The sequence below is a fragment of the Lemur catta genome, chromosome 9, assembly GCF_020740605.2.
Source record: "Lemur catta isolate mLemCat1 chromosome 9, mLemCat1.pri, whole genome shotgun sequence".
In the NCBI taxonomy this organism is placed as follows: Eukaryota; Metazoa; Chordata; class Mammalia; order Primates; family Lemuridae; genus Lemur; species Lemur catta.
In genome coordinates this window covers 16,335,146-16,351,209 of record NC_059136.1, presented here as the reverse complement: position 1 = coordinate 16,351,209, position 16,064 = coordinate 16,335,146, and the positions used below count along the sequence as shown (strand labels likewise).

General features: G+C 44.9%; 1 protein-coding gene across 5 annotated transcripts in view; it reads right to left on the bottom strand.

The window, feature by feature from the left end:
* The window catches only part of LRRK1 (leucine rich repeat kinase 1), a 126,009-nt gene that overhangs the window by 54,952 nt on the left and 54,993 nt on the right, over positions 1-16,064 (bottom strand). For 4 of the 5 annotated variants that reach the window (XM_045560649.1, XM_045560651.1, XM_045560650.1 and 1 more), the window contains exons 7-9: positions 1,770-1,996; positions 575-702; positions 326-489 (exon numbers count right to left, since the gene is read on the bottom strand). In XM_045560649.1, the coding sequence (XP_045416605.1) occupies positions 326-489; positions 575-702; positions 1,770-1,996 (519 nt within the window). Of the gene's footprint in view, positions 1-325; positions 490-574; positions 703-1,347; positions 1,402-1,769; positions 1,997-16,064 lie in introns of those variants that run through there. The other variant, XM_045560653.1, reaches the window with a different exon arrangement.

Sequence of the window (16,064 nt, the reverse complement as noted above, 5' to 3'; positions counted from 1 at the left end):
CTATTTCTTACTCGTACTTTATAGTTGTCCTAAAAGAACAGAGCCCTCCTTTTTGGGCAGAACTCCTCCTGTACCAGGACGCAAGCTGTCGCTGTGCAAAGCTCTGCGGCTGTCAATGTGTGGCTCTCAAACCCAGAGCCAGGCAGGCCGGCTTCCAGGTGAGTTACCTGCCTGAGCACTTAGCACTGCTGCATGCTGAGTGAACAAGAATCCTGCCCAGCTTGGCTGCCCAGGGGATGAGGTGAGATGGTGCAGTGAGGGCCCTGTGAGGTTCACTGCGGTGCAGAGTTGACTGTGGCTTTCATGACTTTGCTACGATACTAACCAAAGGGCAGGCCCAGGGATCTGGAAACACCTTCAGGTTGTTTCTGGAGACATTCAGAGAATTGAGTGACTTGAAAGAATGAAGGAAAAGGGCAGGGAGTTCTGTCAATTTGTTGTCAGATATATCAAGTTCCTGTAGCTTCCTCAAACCAATCCAGTTAGTGGCTAGGAGAAAAAAAAGTATGAGTTGGTAAACCTATCCATGTTGAGAAGAAAATGACTAAGTCAGGTCACTGATGATGAAACATACCAATTTCTTCTTCAAACAATTTTTCTAAACAATTTTTTGAAGCTGTCAGTTTTTGAAGTTTTGAGAGGTGCAAGAATCCGGGAGGGAGGTGGGACAACTTGTTGCTGGAAATGTCAATTTCAAGTAGCCTGGGGTTGGGGAAGAAGGAAGTTAAGGCATCAGAAGAATGAGATTAAACAGCACTTTTACATATTTTTCTGTAAACATGGAGGTGTATATTTTTTCTTTTTTTCCCCCTGCACAAGGTTGAAAAGCGTGCATTGAAAATGTAGTGCATATAATTTTTATTCATTTGAAAAACTGTTAACCATGTCTTGTGTAGATAAAGAAAATCAAATCTCTTTGGTGGGCCTTGGTCCCACTGACCAACAGGGATTCAAACCCTTTCCATGCACAGGGCAGAAAAATAAGCCGGTGCCCTGAAAGATGCTGGGAGACCACAGAGCAGGGCTTTTAACCTTTCAGACCTGTCCATCCGGTCCAGTTTAAGGGCCCCTCTCAGATGGCACTTTCTCTTTAAGTTTTTGCATGCTGGCTTCTTTCCTATTCTTGCTTGTGAGTTACTCTGACCCCAAGCTCTTTCCAACATTCTCTCTCACTTTTCTTAGAGCCTCCATTTTTGAAATCAGCTCAATGCCTTTATGGAATGAGGCCTTGCAGATATGTACCCTAAAGAAATCAATTAGGTATGGTCCTTCCCTCTTTCCCCTTCCCATGCACCCTCAGGGGGAAGGCTCCAGAAAAAGCTGGCAGGGGCTGCCCACCATGCCCACCTGCTGCCAGAGTCCTATGGAGTTAACCCCTTCTCTGGGGCTCTTCCCACTTTCCCGGGAGATGGAGGAAAGGCTGGCACATCAGGCCCACCAGCCCGGGAGGGTTCAGCTGCCCTCCTCTGAGCCCTGCACAGGACCAAGATGGTCATCTCGGGCAGGCAGCTCTGCACGGCCATGGGTGAGCTGTGTAGACACAGGAGAGACAAACCATCTCTCTAAACCTCTCTGTTTTCACCTAAATAGGGGGACAGCAACCTTGTTCCTGAGAGCTTGCATAAGGGCAGGAGGGCAGAACTTTCTTCTCTCATTTTAGCCACAACATTTGTTTTCAAAAACACAAAATACAACCAGGGAGCACATGCAGGAGGACAGTGGTGGCAGCTAGGGTGCAGACGGGCCTGTTTATATCCCTGTGGACCCACCTGGAACAGATGATTTCGTCCGAGGACTGCACGCCAGGCAGTTCCCCCAGGTGGTTGTCCGAGAGGTTCAGCTTCCGGAGGTTGATGAGCCCCCAGGGGATGACCGAGGGCAGGGATGCCAGGCAGTTGGCAGAAAGGTCGAGCTCTGTGATCTGGCAGGAGATGTCTATGAGCCAGTCTAGATCCACCCAGGGCAACCGGAGATGGGACCATTTCACACGAAGTGCCTGGCGGTGGAGAAAAGGGAAAGCACATGTTGGTGGTGAGCTCAGGGCCAGTGCAGGCTTGGAAAAAAGCAACGATTTATTCAAGTGTGTGTCTATGTGCCCACCCCAGCTGGAGTCCTAAGAAGTTGGGACCAGGTCCATCTCATGCCCCCAGCAGGCCCCACACTGGCTGCAAAGAGAGACGCCCCATTCCCATCTGCACCTGCACCTGGCAGGTCATCTGAGCATAGCTCCAGCGAGTCACCATCCAGCCTGCAGAGGGAGCCAGTGGGCTCAGTGCCTCCCCTTCCTGGCAGATCACAGGGGAGGAGCCAGGCAGGAGTCGGCGTGTACAGAGGAAGCCATGGAAGCTTGGAGGAGCCTTCTGTAGGCTGAGCACCCAAACCTGGGTCTCTGACCTCCCTTCAGGGCCCTCTTCCCTGTGATTAGAGAGGCTACTGCCTGCAGCCACCTGTCCTGTGCCAGGGTGCTTAGTGGACAGGCTGCTTCCACAGTGAGAGATTGAACACGCAAATGGACAATGGCCACATAATATATAAAAATAGAACTTTGACCTACACCCTGCAGCAACCTGTGCAGAAAACCAATCCCTTATCTATAATAAATAGCCCGGGAAGCCTCCTGCTGTTAAAGCAGACTTGTAGGAGGCCAGATTGTTATCTCTAGTAACAACCCAGGAATTAGTCCAAAATGGCCAGGATTTGATTAATAACTGATAGAGATTCTCTAATTTTTGTTCCTGCTTTCAATTTAGGACCAGAGAGAGCCACCTCTGCACTTCTAACCAATGTCACAGGAGAACCAGCTCACAGCCTCCGGCCTCACACCTGAGGCCTTCCCTTTGTCCCCCCGTAAAGCCTTCCCACTGCTCTGCCTGTCTTTGGGTCTCTGCCACATGCAGGTGACGGTTGCCGACTCCCCTGCCACGGAAGGCCAGTGTAAACAGACTTTGCTTTTCTTATTTGGTTGGTCTTCGTTTATTTACACAAGAGGGAGTCAGGAAGGCCCGCGGTTTGCTGGGGTGGGGAGTAGAAGGGACCTGGTAAAATACATGCAAGCAAGACTTTTTCTTCTTCATTCTCAAAGAATTCTGGGCTCAATTAGGTTTCTAGGGGGAGGAAATCTGCTCTTTGGTCTGTTTCTCCAAAGTAACTGGAAATCCGTACTGAAAAATTAGAGGAGCAGAAATATAAACAAAGATTAGTGCTTTGCAAATGGAAAAATGTAACAACCCGGCAGAGGCAGTGGGAAAGGCACCAATAATGTGGGATGTTTGCCTTCAGAATTGCAGCAGTTGACAGATGTCCCTATCTGGACACTAGATGGCGGTGTGTGCCTTGTTGCTATCTCCACCTGCCCCAAATCCTGGCGCTTGGAAAGGCTGAGTCTACACCCTCTCAAAGCTCGGGTCTTTGCGCCAAGGGGATAAGGGACTCTGTCTGTCTGTCTGTCTCTCCAGGTTTCTGGATGAAGAGGGACAGACGGGCAATGGTGTACTGGATCTAGGGTCAAGAACGTGGAATCTTTGTCTCAGCTTTAAAGACAGTATTTTTAGACAATTTCCCTGGGCCTGTTTTATTGTTACTGCTCCCCTCGGCCCACATTTTTGTTTTTGTTTTTTTTTTTGAAAAATTTTAAAAGCTGCAGAAAAGTTGAAGTAGGACCCAGTGAATATTCATACACCCTTTACCTAGAGTCATCATTGTTCATATTTGCTTTAGCTCTTTCTCTCTACCCACACATGCAAATACACACACTTTCTACTTTGTCCTGAATCATTTGCAAGTAACTTATACATCACGACACTTCACCCCTAAATACGTCAGCACGTATCTCTGAAGAACAAGACTATCCTCATACGTGACAAGCATACAATCATTTTCAAGAAATATAACATCAATAGAATATTAAGCCCACAGTCCATGTTCAAATGTTCCCAATTATCCCAGCAATATCTTCTATAACTATTTTGTGACCTGATTCAGGGTCCTGTCGAGAATCGCACACAGTTGTCACGCTCCTTTTCGTTCATCTAGAAGAGTCCTCACGCCTTTTAATGTCTTTTTGACACTGGCATTGCAATGTTTCCAGTCATTCTTGTTGTTTTATAGAACATCCCATAGTCTGAATTTATTTGTTTCCTAAAGTTCAGATTCAAGTTACTATTTTTGGCAGCGATCTCAGAGACAATGCTGAGTCCTTCCCACTGAATCCCGCCAGGGGGCACCTGATGTCGGGTTAGTCTACTGCGGGTGATGCCATGTTTGGTCCTTGGTTAGGGTGGTGTCTGTCAGATCTCTCCTTCGTAAAGGCAAGTTGTACCCTTTGTGATTAGTAAGCAATCTGTGGGGCAGTGATCCAAGACTATGTGACTATTCTGTGTTCCTACGTATTTTACCCAGTGGGTTTAGCATCCACTGCTGACCCCGGCCTGCATCCCACAGTACAATGACAATGGCAGTTGCAAAGTGGTGATTTTTCTAAAACTACTGTTCTTTCTACATTGGTTACCTGGCATTCTCTGTACAGAAGAGGGTCCCCTTCCCCTTTAAGTATCACTATGAACTCATGGATCCTTTTTTATTCCAAGTATTATAATTCATCATCATTATTATTGTTTCTTTTGATGCTCAAGTCACCCCTAATTTGTCCAGAGGGAGTCCCATCTAGGGGGCTCCTGTGTGCCTCTGGCATATCCCTAACACTTTGAGGGTACTTCCTTACTTCCTGAAAAAATAAGATACTTTAGTCTCCTCTGGAACTTTTCAAGCTCAAGCCCCGATTTGCTTTAGTGGAAATTGGTATTTAGAAACCAAGATCTGGTGTTAGGTGTGGCCCTCACTACTGGGGTGTCTGCTTCTCTGCTCTTTGATCAGACACAGCTCTATATTTAGCCTGAGTGTATTTTGATGCCACCAATTCAAACCCAGCCACATGGGTTATTTCCTAATCTTTCCATAATTCATAATTGTATCACCCTTTAGCTTGCTATTGCTGCTTTTAATCTGTTAAATAAGTGGTTTGAACAAGATGATGTCTAGGTCACTTCTGGACCCAGGATTTCTTCTGGATGGTGGTCCTGCCAAAGGACAGTGGCCTCCCATGGGGTTGCTTCGGGTGAGCATGACAGTCGGCCCAGCAACAGACTGAGGAAGGCCGGCAAGCAGCCTTAGCAATGCCAAGTCAAAGAAGGCTCTGCAGGGCCTGGCCGCCCCTGCTTCATGGGCTCACAGAGACACACCCAGGACTTGGGGGTCTGTGGACTCATGGATTCCACAAATCCATAAGGCCAGACAGCTGGACACGAAGCCAATGTGTCCAGGTTACAATCTAACTCTCTCCACTCACCCTGTGTGGCCATTATGGTCATTTGATATCGAATGGTTTGGACCCAGACTCAAACAGCAGCCAAAGGTAAAGTGAAAGGCAGCTGGTTTTGGTTTTGACTTTTATGACGGCAAATCTTAGGCATCTATTGAAAGTCATGTAAATGAAACTCTGCAGGACCATCAAAAATAAAACAACAGAAAAGAGATTGTTACTGCGATAACCAACTGTGGCACAAATGAACTAGGCATAGTCGGCAATTGGCTCAGATGTTGCTGTCCCTGCAATGGCAACCTCCTTCCTGACACCTCCTCCATGTCCTGCGAGCTGGCGCTGCAGCCCTGAACAGCATAAGGAGCGAGGCTTGACCTCCACCTGCTTAACTAACTCCATGTGGCTCCTGGGCAAGTCGCAGGGGAGGTGGGCAGTTTCTCAGGCTCTGTCCAGCTCAGATCCCTTTATATTAATATCAACCTCCCTACTGATTCTGCACAGCACTGACCCAGCCCAACGGTCATCTCCCCTGCTGCCGCCAGCAGCACGGCCAACCAGAACCTGGACCACAGCCCCCTGCCCCCGCAGTGCAGGGCCCTATCTGGCTGCCTCTGTGGCTCACCATCTCACCACTGCACCCACCACGAAGCAGACACTAAGTAAGCATTTGCCCACTGAAGAGAATCAAGCCACGGAGACCTGCAACCCGTCAATTCTGCAGCACTTCTCACCTGATCAATCATCCTAAAATATCGAGGTCTGCTCAAAACCCTTCAGCCTCCCCCACCCCCACTCAGCCTTCTACAGAGCATCTAAACTCCTTCTACTGCAGCCTTATACCTCCCCAACCCCCCCTTACCCTCCTTCCCAACTTTATGTCTCCCTGTCTCCTCCACCCCCTCTCCTACGCACCCAGAGCAGTGGCCGATCTACAGAGACACCCTCTGCGATGCTGCTGGCAGGTGGTTGGAGGGATTAATTTGTTCTAGGTAAAAATGTGGAGGTGGGGCTCACTCCCAGAGCAGGGGATTCAAGGCCAAGGAGAAACTGCCATCAAAGCACAGAAACTGCCTGTTCACAAATGAACCACAGGGCTCAAAAAGTGGGCCCAGCACTGACATTTGTAGGAGGGCTCTGGGGGCCAAGAGGCACACGTGGCCTCACTGGTAAGTGACTAGTCCATGTATCACAGGGGCTGCTGGGGTCCTCTGGGACTGCAGGCGCCCTCCCTGGATTGTGGATTGTTATGGTGACAGAAAGGGCCAATATAGGAGAAAATGTGGTTAATACGAGGTGAGCTGGGCCTGGAGCTAGAGAGCTTTGCAAACAGCCCTGAGAGCGGGCCTCCTCTGGATGGTGGTGTCGTGAGGCCAGCAATGGACTCGGGATTCTGCAGGCAGGGAAGGTCTCTGCTCACACTATGTCCTGAAACCATGCTGAAGGGGAAACACTCTCCTTCCCACCTCTGCACCCTGCTCCATGTCCTGTCTGCTGGAATTAATCACCCCCTCCCTCCCATCTAAATCCTATCACTCCTACAAGCCCTGGGTCCAAGCATGTTACCATAATATACCAGGGATGCCATTGTGTTTAACTTGTCCTTGAACATTCAGCAATGTTTTCTTGGGTGTTGCTATTTGTAAACCGTCTTGTCAGGCACTGGGGTGGATGTGAAGACGCAGATGCTGCAGATGGAACCCACACTCAGGGAGTTTATGGTTCCGAGGGAAGAGCTGCGTATGTGTGTGTGTGTACGTGTGTGCACACGTGTTTGTGTGTGCACATCTGGCTCCCCTAACACAAAGGTTTCTTGATCTTCATGGACAGAAATGAGCATTTGATGTTGAACACTCAACCAAGTAAGAAACCTCCTGTGCTTCTTCTGGGGGGATTGTTCTATCAGAAGAGAATTATCAATAAGAAATGAATGGCTGTGTGTCCCACTGACTTCCCTAGACATGAGGAAGAGGAGGAAGCAGATGTTGCCACTTCCTAAAGCTCTTTCTAGGTCTAACACCCACTGAGTTTCTGCAGGACTGACTTCTGATAAACTGAAGCCCAGAGAGAAGTGGTAAAAAGCAGAAGTCTGGAAACATGACAACGCACTTAGAATACAGACATGCTTGTGAAATATTTCTGGGCTAGATGGGAGGTTGAAAACCATCCAAGATTTCTACCTGGTCTTGGGTTGGTTTGAAAACTTTGATTAACAAAAGTCATTTTCTTTTTGGTGCCTAGATATACAGGGTGCCCAGGTGTTCATAAAATGGCAGAGAGAAAGGAGAAAGAACACACTGGTTAAGATATCCATATGCTTGACATGGAAACGGAGCCCAGAAAGCCCCGAAGTCCTTGTTACTCTGTTGTGTTTAGTCCAGGCAGAATCACAATAAACAAGGTTCTGAGGGAGTGAAGCCAGCGATTGTATAATCTAATCCATGAAGACTGAGCCGCACAATCAAAGACAGCTGATTGCGGAGACTCTCCCAAATCAGCAGAGCGGTGGTTAGGCATGCCCGCCCCGGCGCGGACAGATGGAGAATGTGCTCATGTTTGTATTCAAGCAGGAGCCCTTTAAATTTCAGGCCAAATAAAAAGAAGCACCACTTTCCCCAGAAGGCACAGTGAAATGACTTCAGAAACTTGTTTTCCCAGGCAGTGGTAGTGACCCGGATTGTTTCAAAAAGGATTAGAGGTATTTAAGGGCGACTGGTTCATTACAGAGAGTGATGTGCAAGGAAGGTCTCCTTGACCGGTGACAGAGGCTGCGGTCCAGGAGGACAATTAGCCACTTTTACATAATGCTTCTTGGTGACACTAGCCATAAAATGTCACAGTGAAAGAGGCACCAGGGCACAATGACATCTCTTATGTTTTTATGTCAGTGCAACCTTACGGTTGAAGAAAAAATTGTTCAATGAAGAGCTGGAGTCTACAGTGCCTTTAGCCTGGCTTTGAACCTCAGCAGACACAGGCTGGCAACCCGGCCCCGTGTAGACACAGAAACGGATTCTTGGCTCATGTGACATATGCACACAGGTGTACCTCACTATGATTTTGTGGGGTTGAGAGTGGCCTTGCCAGGGTGAAGCTCTAAGGTTAGTCCTTACTAGGTCTCTACCCACACCACAACATGGAATTCAAAGCTCTTCTTCCTGGGTTCCCAACTCCTTGCTCCTGTCAGTTGGTCGGAGCTTCACTTATGGCTAATTGAGTAAGAATCATCCCTCCTAGAGACTGTAAATCCCTTGAGGGACAGACTACAGCTCAGTGACAGCAGGGAATGACACAAAAAAGGCAGTTAACAGATGTCTATTCAATTAAGACACACATGTTAAAATAGGGGGGAAATACATAGAAAATTCTAGAATTTATCAATTCTTAGTGTATAAACCCCAAGCCTTTTTTTTTTTTTTGTGGTTAAACAAATATTTATGGGATGGTGCCTTCTTGTTGAATCAGCCAATAAGACAAGAGCTACATTCTGCTATGCAACGGAACAATAATAAGAATAACCAAACAACCAGAGAAGCTGCAAAATCTAGGGGTCTAATTCTAAAATGAACAGACTCACTCGAGGGCCTGAAGAACATGGCAAAAGAATCCCTAAAAACAAAGATGCTCAGTAACAGCATCTGACAGCTCAACCCGGCCGCCCAAGTGATGCCAACGACTGTAGAATGGAAGAGATGATGGCTGTAGACAGCAGTCTGTGCACCAAGCTGGGGGCAAATTTCAAGCCTGCAAATGTTCTCTGGGAGCCCAGACCTCCAGAAGGGGTCCTGAGAGACAGGGATTCCGAGACAGAATCGGCAGTGCTGGAGACAGCAGCTCCGTCCCAGCCTCCTTGTGCAGCGAAGGCTGCAACAGAACAAGAACAGACTGTGCCTCATTTCCCCCCCAGCAGAAATCCTCAGTGCATGTCTTCTAAACACCTGCTTCTCAGGTCCCTACACTCTGGTGGAGACAGGCTCTCAAGGAGAGAGGGGGCATTTTAAATGGAAGGATAAGAAAAACACTGTACCTTGACTGGCCGTCTACCTGGCACATATGGTGGCCCTTGGTGGGTGGACCCAGGCCAAGGGCAATGAAGTGATGGCTGCAAGGATGGTGTCCCTCCAAAAAGATATAAAGTCCCAACCCCCTGTAACTCACAATGTGACCTTAATTAAAAACAGAGATTATATCTTTATAGAGATAATCAAGTTAAAATGAGGTTATTCGGGGGCCTCATCCAGTGTGACTGGTGTCCTCATAAAAAAGGAGAAGTTTGGACACAGAGGCAGACACATGCAATGGGAAGGGCCACGTGACTGCATCTACAGGCCGAGAACATCAAGGTTGCCAGCAGCCACCGCAAGCTGGCAGAGGTGAGGAAGCTTCCTCCAGAAGGAACCAACCCTGCCAACACCTTGATCTTGGACTTCTGGCCTCCGGAACTATGAGAGAATAAATTTCTCTTGCTTCAAACCGCTCCGTTTTTGGTACTTGGTCACGGCAGCCCTAGGACATGCATACAGATGGTAACGAGTCAAGTGAAGACAGAAGCCAGGACCTGAGAACCTGGAATATTCCTTCAACAGAGACCCATGGATTAAGAAAGGAAAAGAAAGAAACAGATTCTTGAAAGCCAAAAGGATGCCTGTTGAGATAAGTAGATTAGAATTGTAATTTTAAAAGGTAATGAAAATGACAGAAAAATCATCCATTAAATTATGGGAAAGCCCATTAGCATTGTGTGGTATAAAAGGAGAATTTTAAAAAGGGCTTGAGAATAAACACTACAGGGAGTGGGAAAGGGAGATAAAGAAGGGGGAGGAAGTTTCCTTCCAATCTCAGGAGGTTTTACTCAGTTAAACAAACGACCGAACGAGAGAATAAAGTGAAATCACTTCTGACAAAAGCATGTCTGTTAAAGGTATTGTAAATATCAGAATTAGTAGTGTTCAGCTGCCAACATAATACCAAACAAACAAAGAAAGGAAACATTCCCATAGAAACCAGATAAATGAGAAATGTAAATGCAAAAATAACTTACAAGATAACACTTCTGGTCGTGCATTAAACAATCAACACATAACAATCTGTGGCTCTGAGGGCACAAACAAGACCAGACCCTGCAGGGGAACAGTCTGGAAGTTGAAGTCTGATCAGAGGATAACACCTTCCCGGCAACTCCTTGCAGTACACACAAAGCGCTTTCGTGACCATGTTTTCAACGGACCCTCACGGTAACCTTATCAGGTGTACAAAACTTGCTCAAAAACAACCTCAGAGAGGTACCAGATTGGGATGGCAATTCTTATGCCTGGTGCTCAGTCTGGTTCCCTTGCTACTGTGCACTGTGGAAAAGTCAGCAGAGCAATTCAAAAGCGTTAGGAGAGAGAACCAAGGCAGCTTGGTAGTGATACAAGACAAACAACCACAACCCAAAAATACAACCACGCTAAAATCTTTATGTTCCAATACAGGGCAAAAGAGGTAAAAGAAACATCAATGAAAATGTAAGAAAAATATTAATAGAATATGATAGATCAAATATGCAAAGAATGAACCAAATATGCAAAGAATGAACGGAGGAATTATAAAGCTACATACTACGATCACATTGGGAGACCACCAAATGGTATGGCAAGAAAACAAATTCTGCGTTCAAACAGATATGACCCTTTCCTATAAACTGATTAAATTTTGAGATATGAAGGAAAGCAAATAAAAAAGGTAAGCTTCCTACATGTCTTATCCCATATCCTACATACCTTATGCCTGGACAAAGGCAAAGAAAAGGAAGGAATCATGATAAGAAGGAGGATTAAAGGTGTCCAATTGCCTGGACACTAAAACATACCCTTTTCAGTAATGCTTGGGTAGGAGATAAAAACCAATACAACAGCAGAATATGTATTTAGAACAATGAAAGCATCACAAGTCATGGAAAAGAGAATGCACAACTCTGACCACGGTCACAAAAAATAAAAAGTGAAAGATAACGAACTAGCCCTGACCCACTTAGAATGGAAGGCTAAAAGAAAGCAGGAAAATGAAAATAATTAGGTTAGAATAGAAAAATCAAAATGGAGTAAAAATAATAAAGTTGGTAAATAAAACCAATTCAAGAGCTTTTGAAAAAATACTATAATTGATATTCAATTGACTATATTAGAAATAAAAGGAAATATACCATAATAACTTGGGAGTGAAAATGACACTAAAACCACCAATGTGAAATCATTGTTTAAATTACGGGAGATGTGGAGATGTTGTCCTCAGCCAGAGCTCACAAACCAAATAACTATGTTGAAATGTAAGATTTACTTACCAAAATAAAAATTCACAAAGTGACACAATAAAAAAACCCAAAATAATTCATGAAACAAACAAATAAGAAAAATAACTAAAGAATCAGCCCCAAAAGGCTCCTAATTCAATATAAATCGTTTTCAATCAAATCTTTCAAATAACAAATAGTTCCTATGTTATATAAATGGTTCCTTAATACAGGACTCACTTCATTTTATGAGTCAAAACCAGTTATTTTGCAAGGGCCATTAAAATTCCAGGCCACTTACGTGTATACACATGGATGAAAAAACTGCAACAAAATATTCTTTAATAGAATACAACAGCTAAACTCAAATATTTACATTCTTGTGGCCAGGTAGGGTCTATACAAAGAACAGCATGGTGGTAAATTATGGAAAATCGTAGCACCTTCTATCAAAGAAAGGGATACACAGCGATCCTCTTTTAATCGTCTGAAGGACAAAAGGTGTGTTTAGTAAAATTTATAAATTTTTCTTTGCTAAAATTTTTAAAAATAGGTAAAGAGTTTTTTTTTAAAAATCAACATTGTACTTCCCCCCATAGTATTTCAGTCATTCCTTTTAAAAATTTACAAGAAACCTCCCGTCACTAGTTACAACTTAGGAATTTTGCCAATATCTGTTCAAGAGAGAAAAAAAACAATAAATAAAAATACTATGTCTGCAGTTGACACATTAACTGCCCCGTGAGTTGTAGTTAACTCACGATAGTTTTGAGCCTGTGGCCTTGTGAAGCATATGTAAGCATATGGTTCATTGATATTCTTATTGTTACAATTAATATTGACAATTTGATTGCATATAACTCATGCATAGAAAACAATAAAAAAACAACAAATTTTTCATTAAATTAGAAAGGATTGTTGGGTTTTTGAAGTGTTTATTCTATTTTCATAATAAAACACTGTGACCCCAAGGAAAAATATTTTTTTTCTATTGTGGCAATGTGTTAACTAAGCCACTTACTTTTGAGAGAATCCTCAGTTTCCTCAATTTTTAAATAAAGACAAAACTTCTACCCCACAGGATTGTGTAAGAGATTAAAATAGAATGTTTGGCAGAGTAGTTTTTTAGCTATGAAGTCCTATGTAAAAGGAAGGGAGGTTTCTGCATATGAAATTTTCAACCATCCACCCATTCATTCGTCCATCTATCCACCCATCCATCCACCCATTCATATAACCACATCCATCCATCCATCCATCCATCCACCTATCCATCCATGCAACCATCTATTAATCCTGTGCCAGGCCCTACACTGAGGAGCAAACACAGGGTGAGCAAAAGTGGCCAAGGTCCTTGCTTTCAGGAAGCACCTAGTGCAGTGGAGGAATTGACATTAAATAAGAATGTCACTCAGACCATCAGACAACCCAAACTTTGTTACGTGTTATGAATAAATCAGACAGGAAGCTCTGAGAGACATAAGGTGAGGAGCAAGGGGAGTGAGAAGGCCTGCAGGTTAAGGAAGGCCTCCCTAAGGCTGCTGTGTGGGGATTTGCAAGGTGTCCTGGGGTCCAGGAGCAGCAGTGTGCTGAGTGCTGAGGAGGTAGGCTCACTTTTCCCTGGCTAGGTGGGGTCCACCTGCTGGGATAGCATGGACAGTATAGTCTCTTCCTGCTACTGGACATGTTGGTTTCTTTCCCCATTTCTTCTTATCATAAATACCATCTTGGTGGCAATCACTATTTATCTCTTTTGAATTATGTCTTGGAGGTATCTTTCAGAAAGGAAATACCACATGCAGAACAGTTCACTGGCCAAAAAGAGTTTTACAGCTTTTGTCACCTGATGCCAATTACTGTCTGCATATATGGAACCAATTTACAGTGCCAGCAGCAAGACATTGGTATGCCTGTGGCTCTACATCCCTGCCAAGTGTCTTATTCAGCATGCATATTTATTTTTGCTAGTTCAATAGGTGTGCGACAGTACTTTCAAGTTGTTTTAATTTGAATTTCTGTAATTGCCAATAAGGCTGTATTTGTTTCTGTGCCACAGTTTACTGTCTGTGTTTTCTTACATGGAAATTAACTGTTTATTTCTCTCAGCTTCTTATCTGGTGGAATCTGTGAGCAATGTGGTGGCCAGAGTGAGGGTCTGGCGTGGTCACTGCTGAGTCCCAAGCACCGAGCAGGTGATCTATAAACACTGGCTGAATTAAATCCAGCCATCAACTGACAAAGAATTGCATCAAAGATCTATTGTGGATTTAAGTGTTTGTCAGTTCTTTCTTTGAAATATTTTCTATTGCCTTTATTTTTTATATTTCTCTTTATATTATATTTTGGTATAAATAATTTTGCTTTAATATTTAAACATTCATATTAATTCTGGTTATATATCTTCATATATCTTTAAAATTGGAATGCAATCATTTCCCTTTTATTGCTGGGATAAATGTGCTTTTAAAAATATATTTCTATAGATACATTTATTCTGATGAGTTTTCAATGCCTAACTCTCACATGTCTGGAATCTATTTGCAGCACAATATATCTAAATCTCTGTGCTGATATCTAATGGTTCTAATGACACTTGATAATGTTTCTTATTCTTTTTCTTGTTAGTTTCTCATGTAAGTTCAAATAATAGTTTTACTATTTCTGCATGTCTATTTTATTAACGATTTTCTCTGTTGTTAGCCAAATACAAATGGTTTATATAATTGCTGCTTTGGAGTATGTCTTAAAATCCAATAGGACAAGATGAACACCTGTTTGGAAAATCGTGGGGTGTTCTTGCTCACTTATTCGACTGTGTGACCCTGGCTGTCCATTCCCAAGTTCTGTGAAGTGCTTGCTATGCCTGTGGATAGCGTCCCAGTTGTGAACCTATTCCATGGGGAGAGCACATGAACAGAGGATGAGGACAGGGAACGGTCTGGTATTTGGAAACTAGAGAAAATAGACACACATGTAGAAGAATGGGCTGAATTCCTCACCAGGGCACAAGAAAAGTGGAATTGGTGGAAAGATGCCTGGCACAATCCTGAGCTTGCTTTTGTGACTTTCAGGAGGGAGGTGAAAGACTTTCTCTTCCGCTCACACAAGTGAGTGTTGAAAAGGCCAGGCCCCAGGGCGACAGAGTCCACACCCCAGCACTGCCTCTTACCCACAGGGGCCTTGCTGGTCCAGAGACTTAATTCTGGGGATGCCAATGCCCACATCTGCTCCATGCAACAGCTGCACCAGCTGGGAGGAGGGCGTGAGGTACCAAGATGGTGGCAGTGTATGTGGAAGTGCTTTGAAAAGCATAATACTCTTGAATAAAACCCTTTGCACCGAATATGAGGCCCGACCTAGGACAAGGATGTTCCCCAGAGGCCTGAGGTGTCCCAGGGCCATCAGGCACTCTCATGAGCATGCAGCCCTCGCTCTGCCGACTCCATCAGCAGCTCACAAGGCCCCAGTAATGGCAGAGAGGCCACAGTGCTGCTTCCTGCCCTCTTTGAGCATCCCCCAAATACAAATGCTCAGACCCACCAGATCACACAGATGGGGAAGTGCCCGCTTTGGCTCTGAAAATGTGCAGCCAGGATGTCAGTGCTCAGGCACTGGCACAGGGACGGGAAGGGTGGGTCACCAGGAACTTTTAAGCTATTAATACATAAGCCAGAGCTGATCCGAAAAGTAATAATAACCATAATAATAGATGCCATTTTCTCTTTAGGTTAGCTGCCAGATTTGAAATCATTAGGGACTTTTAAAAGGAAATTAACAATTTCCCCACTGGGTTGTTGGAAAGTTAATTTCGGCTCTTGTCTGCTTCCAACACTTAAACAGCCCCAGCGAGCCCTCCCGCCTGGCCCTCTATCTGCTGAACAAGGCCGAACATCATGGTTATTCTGGGACCTGATTCGGCTTTTCCTGGCATTTCTGAGTTTTCCTCCTCCTTTCTGGGTGTGACAACATCAAAGCATTAAGCTATTTCTTATGGCAACACAGCTAAACACTGACGGGATGTTCACCATGAGCACAGGCCGTCTCATGAGATGTTTCAGCGAGTTTGGCAGCTTTAAGAGCAGCATTGTGCAGCCAGGGAAACGGCTTGGCCAGGTCTGACTTGACTCCACTTTTATTCTTTTAAAAATGTGTCTGAGCAGTCCTGACCATGCGGTGTAGCCTCTGGAACTTTCCTTAACTAAACACCAACAAAACCCAAGCAGCAGGGGCTGCCAGTGGAGAACAAATCCAGGCTTCTCTGCACTTCCCCGCTTGCCGGCAGAGATGGATTCTGGCAGCCTGAGAAGCAGGTGATGGCCGACTCAGAAACACGCAGACGGCTGCTGTGCTGGGACTAGCTGTGGCTTCCACACAGGCACCTATTACATTAAAAAGTACCAAAGGACTGGTGGGGGAGGCAGAGCACAAACACACAAAAACAGGATGGCACATGGACAATCTCCCCAAAATATCACTGCG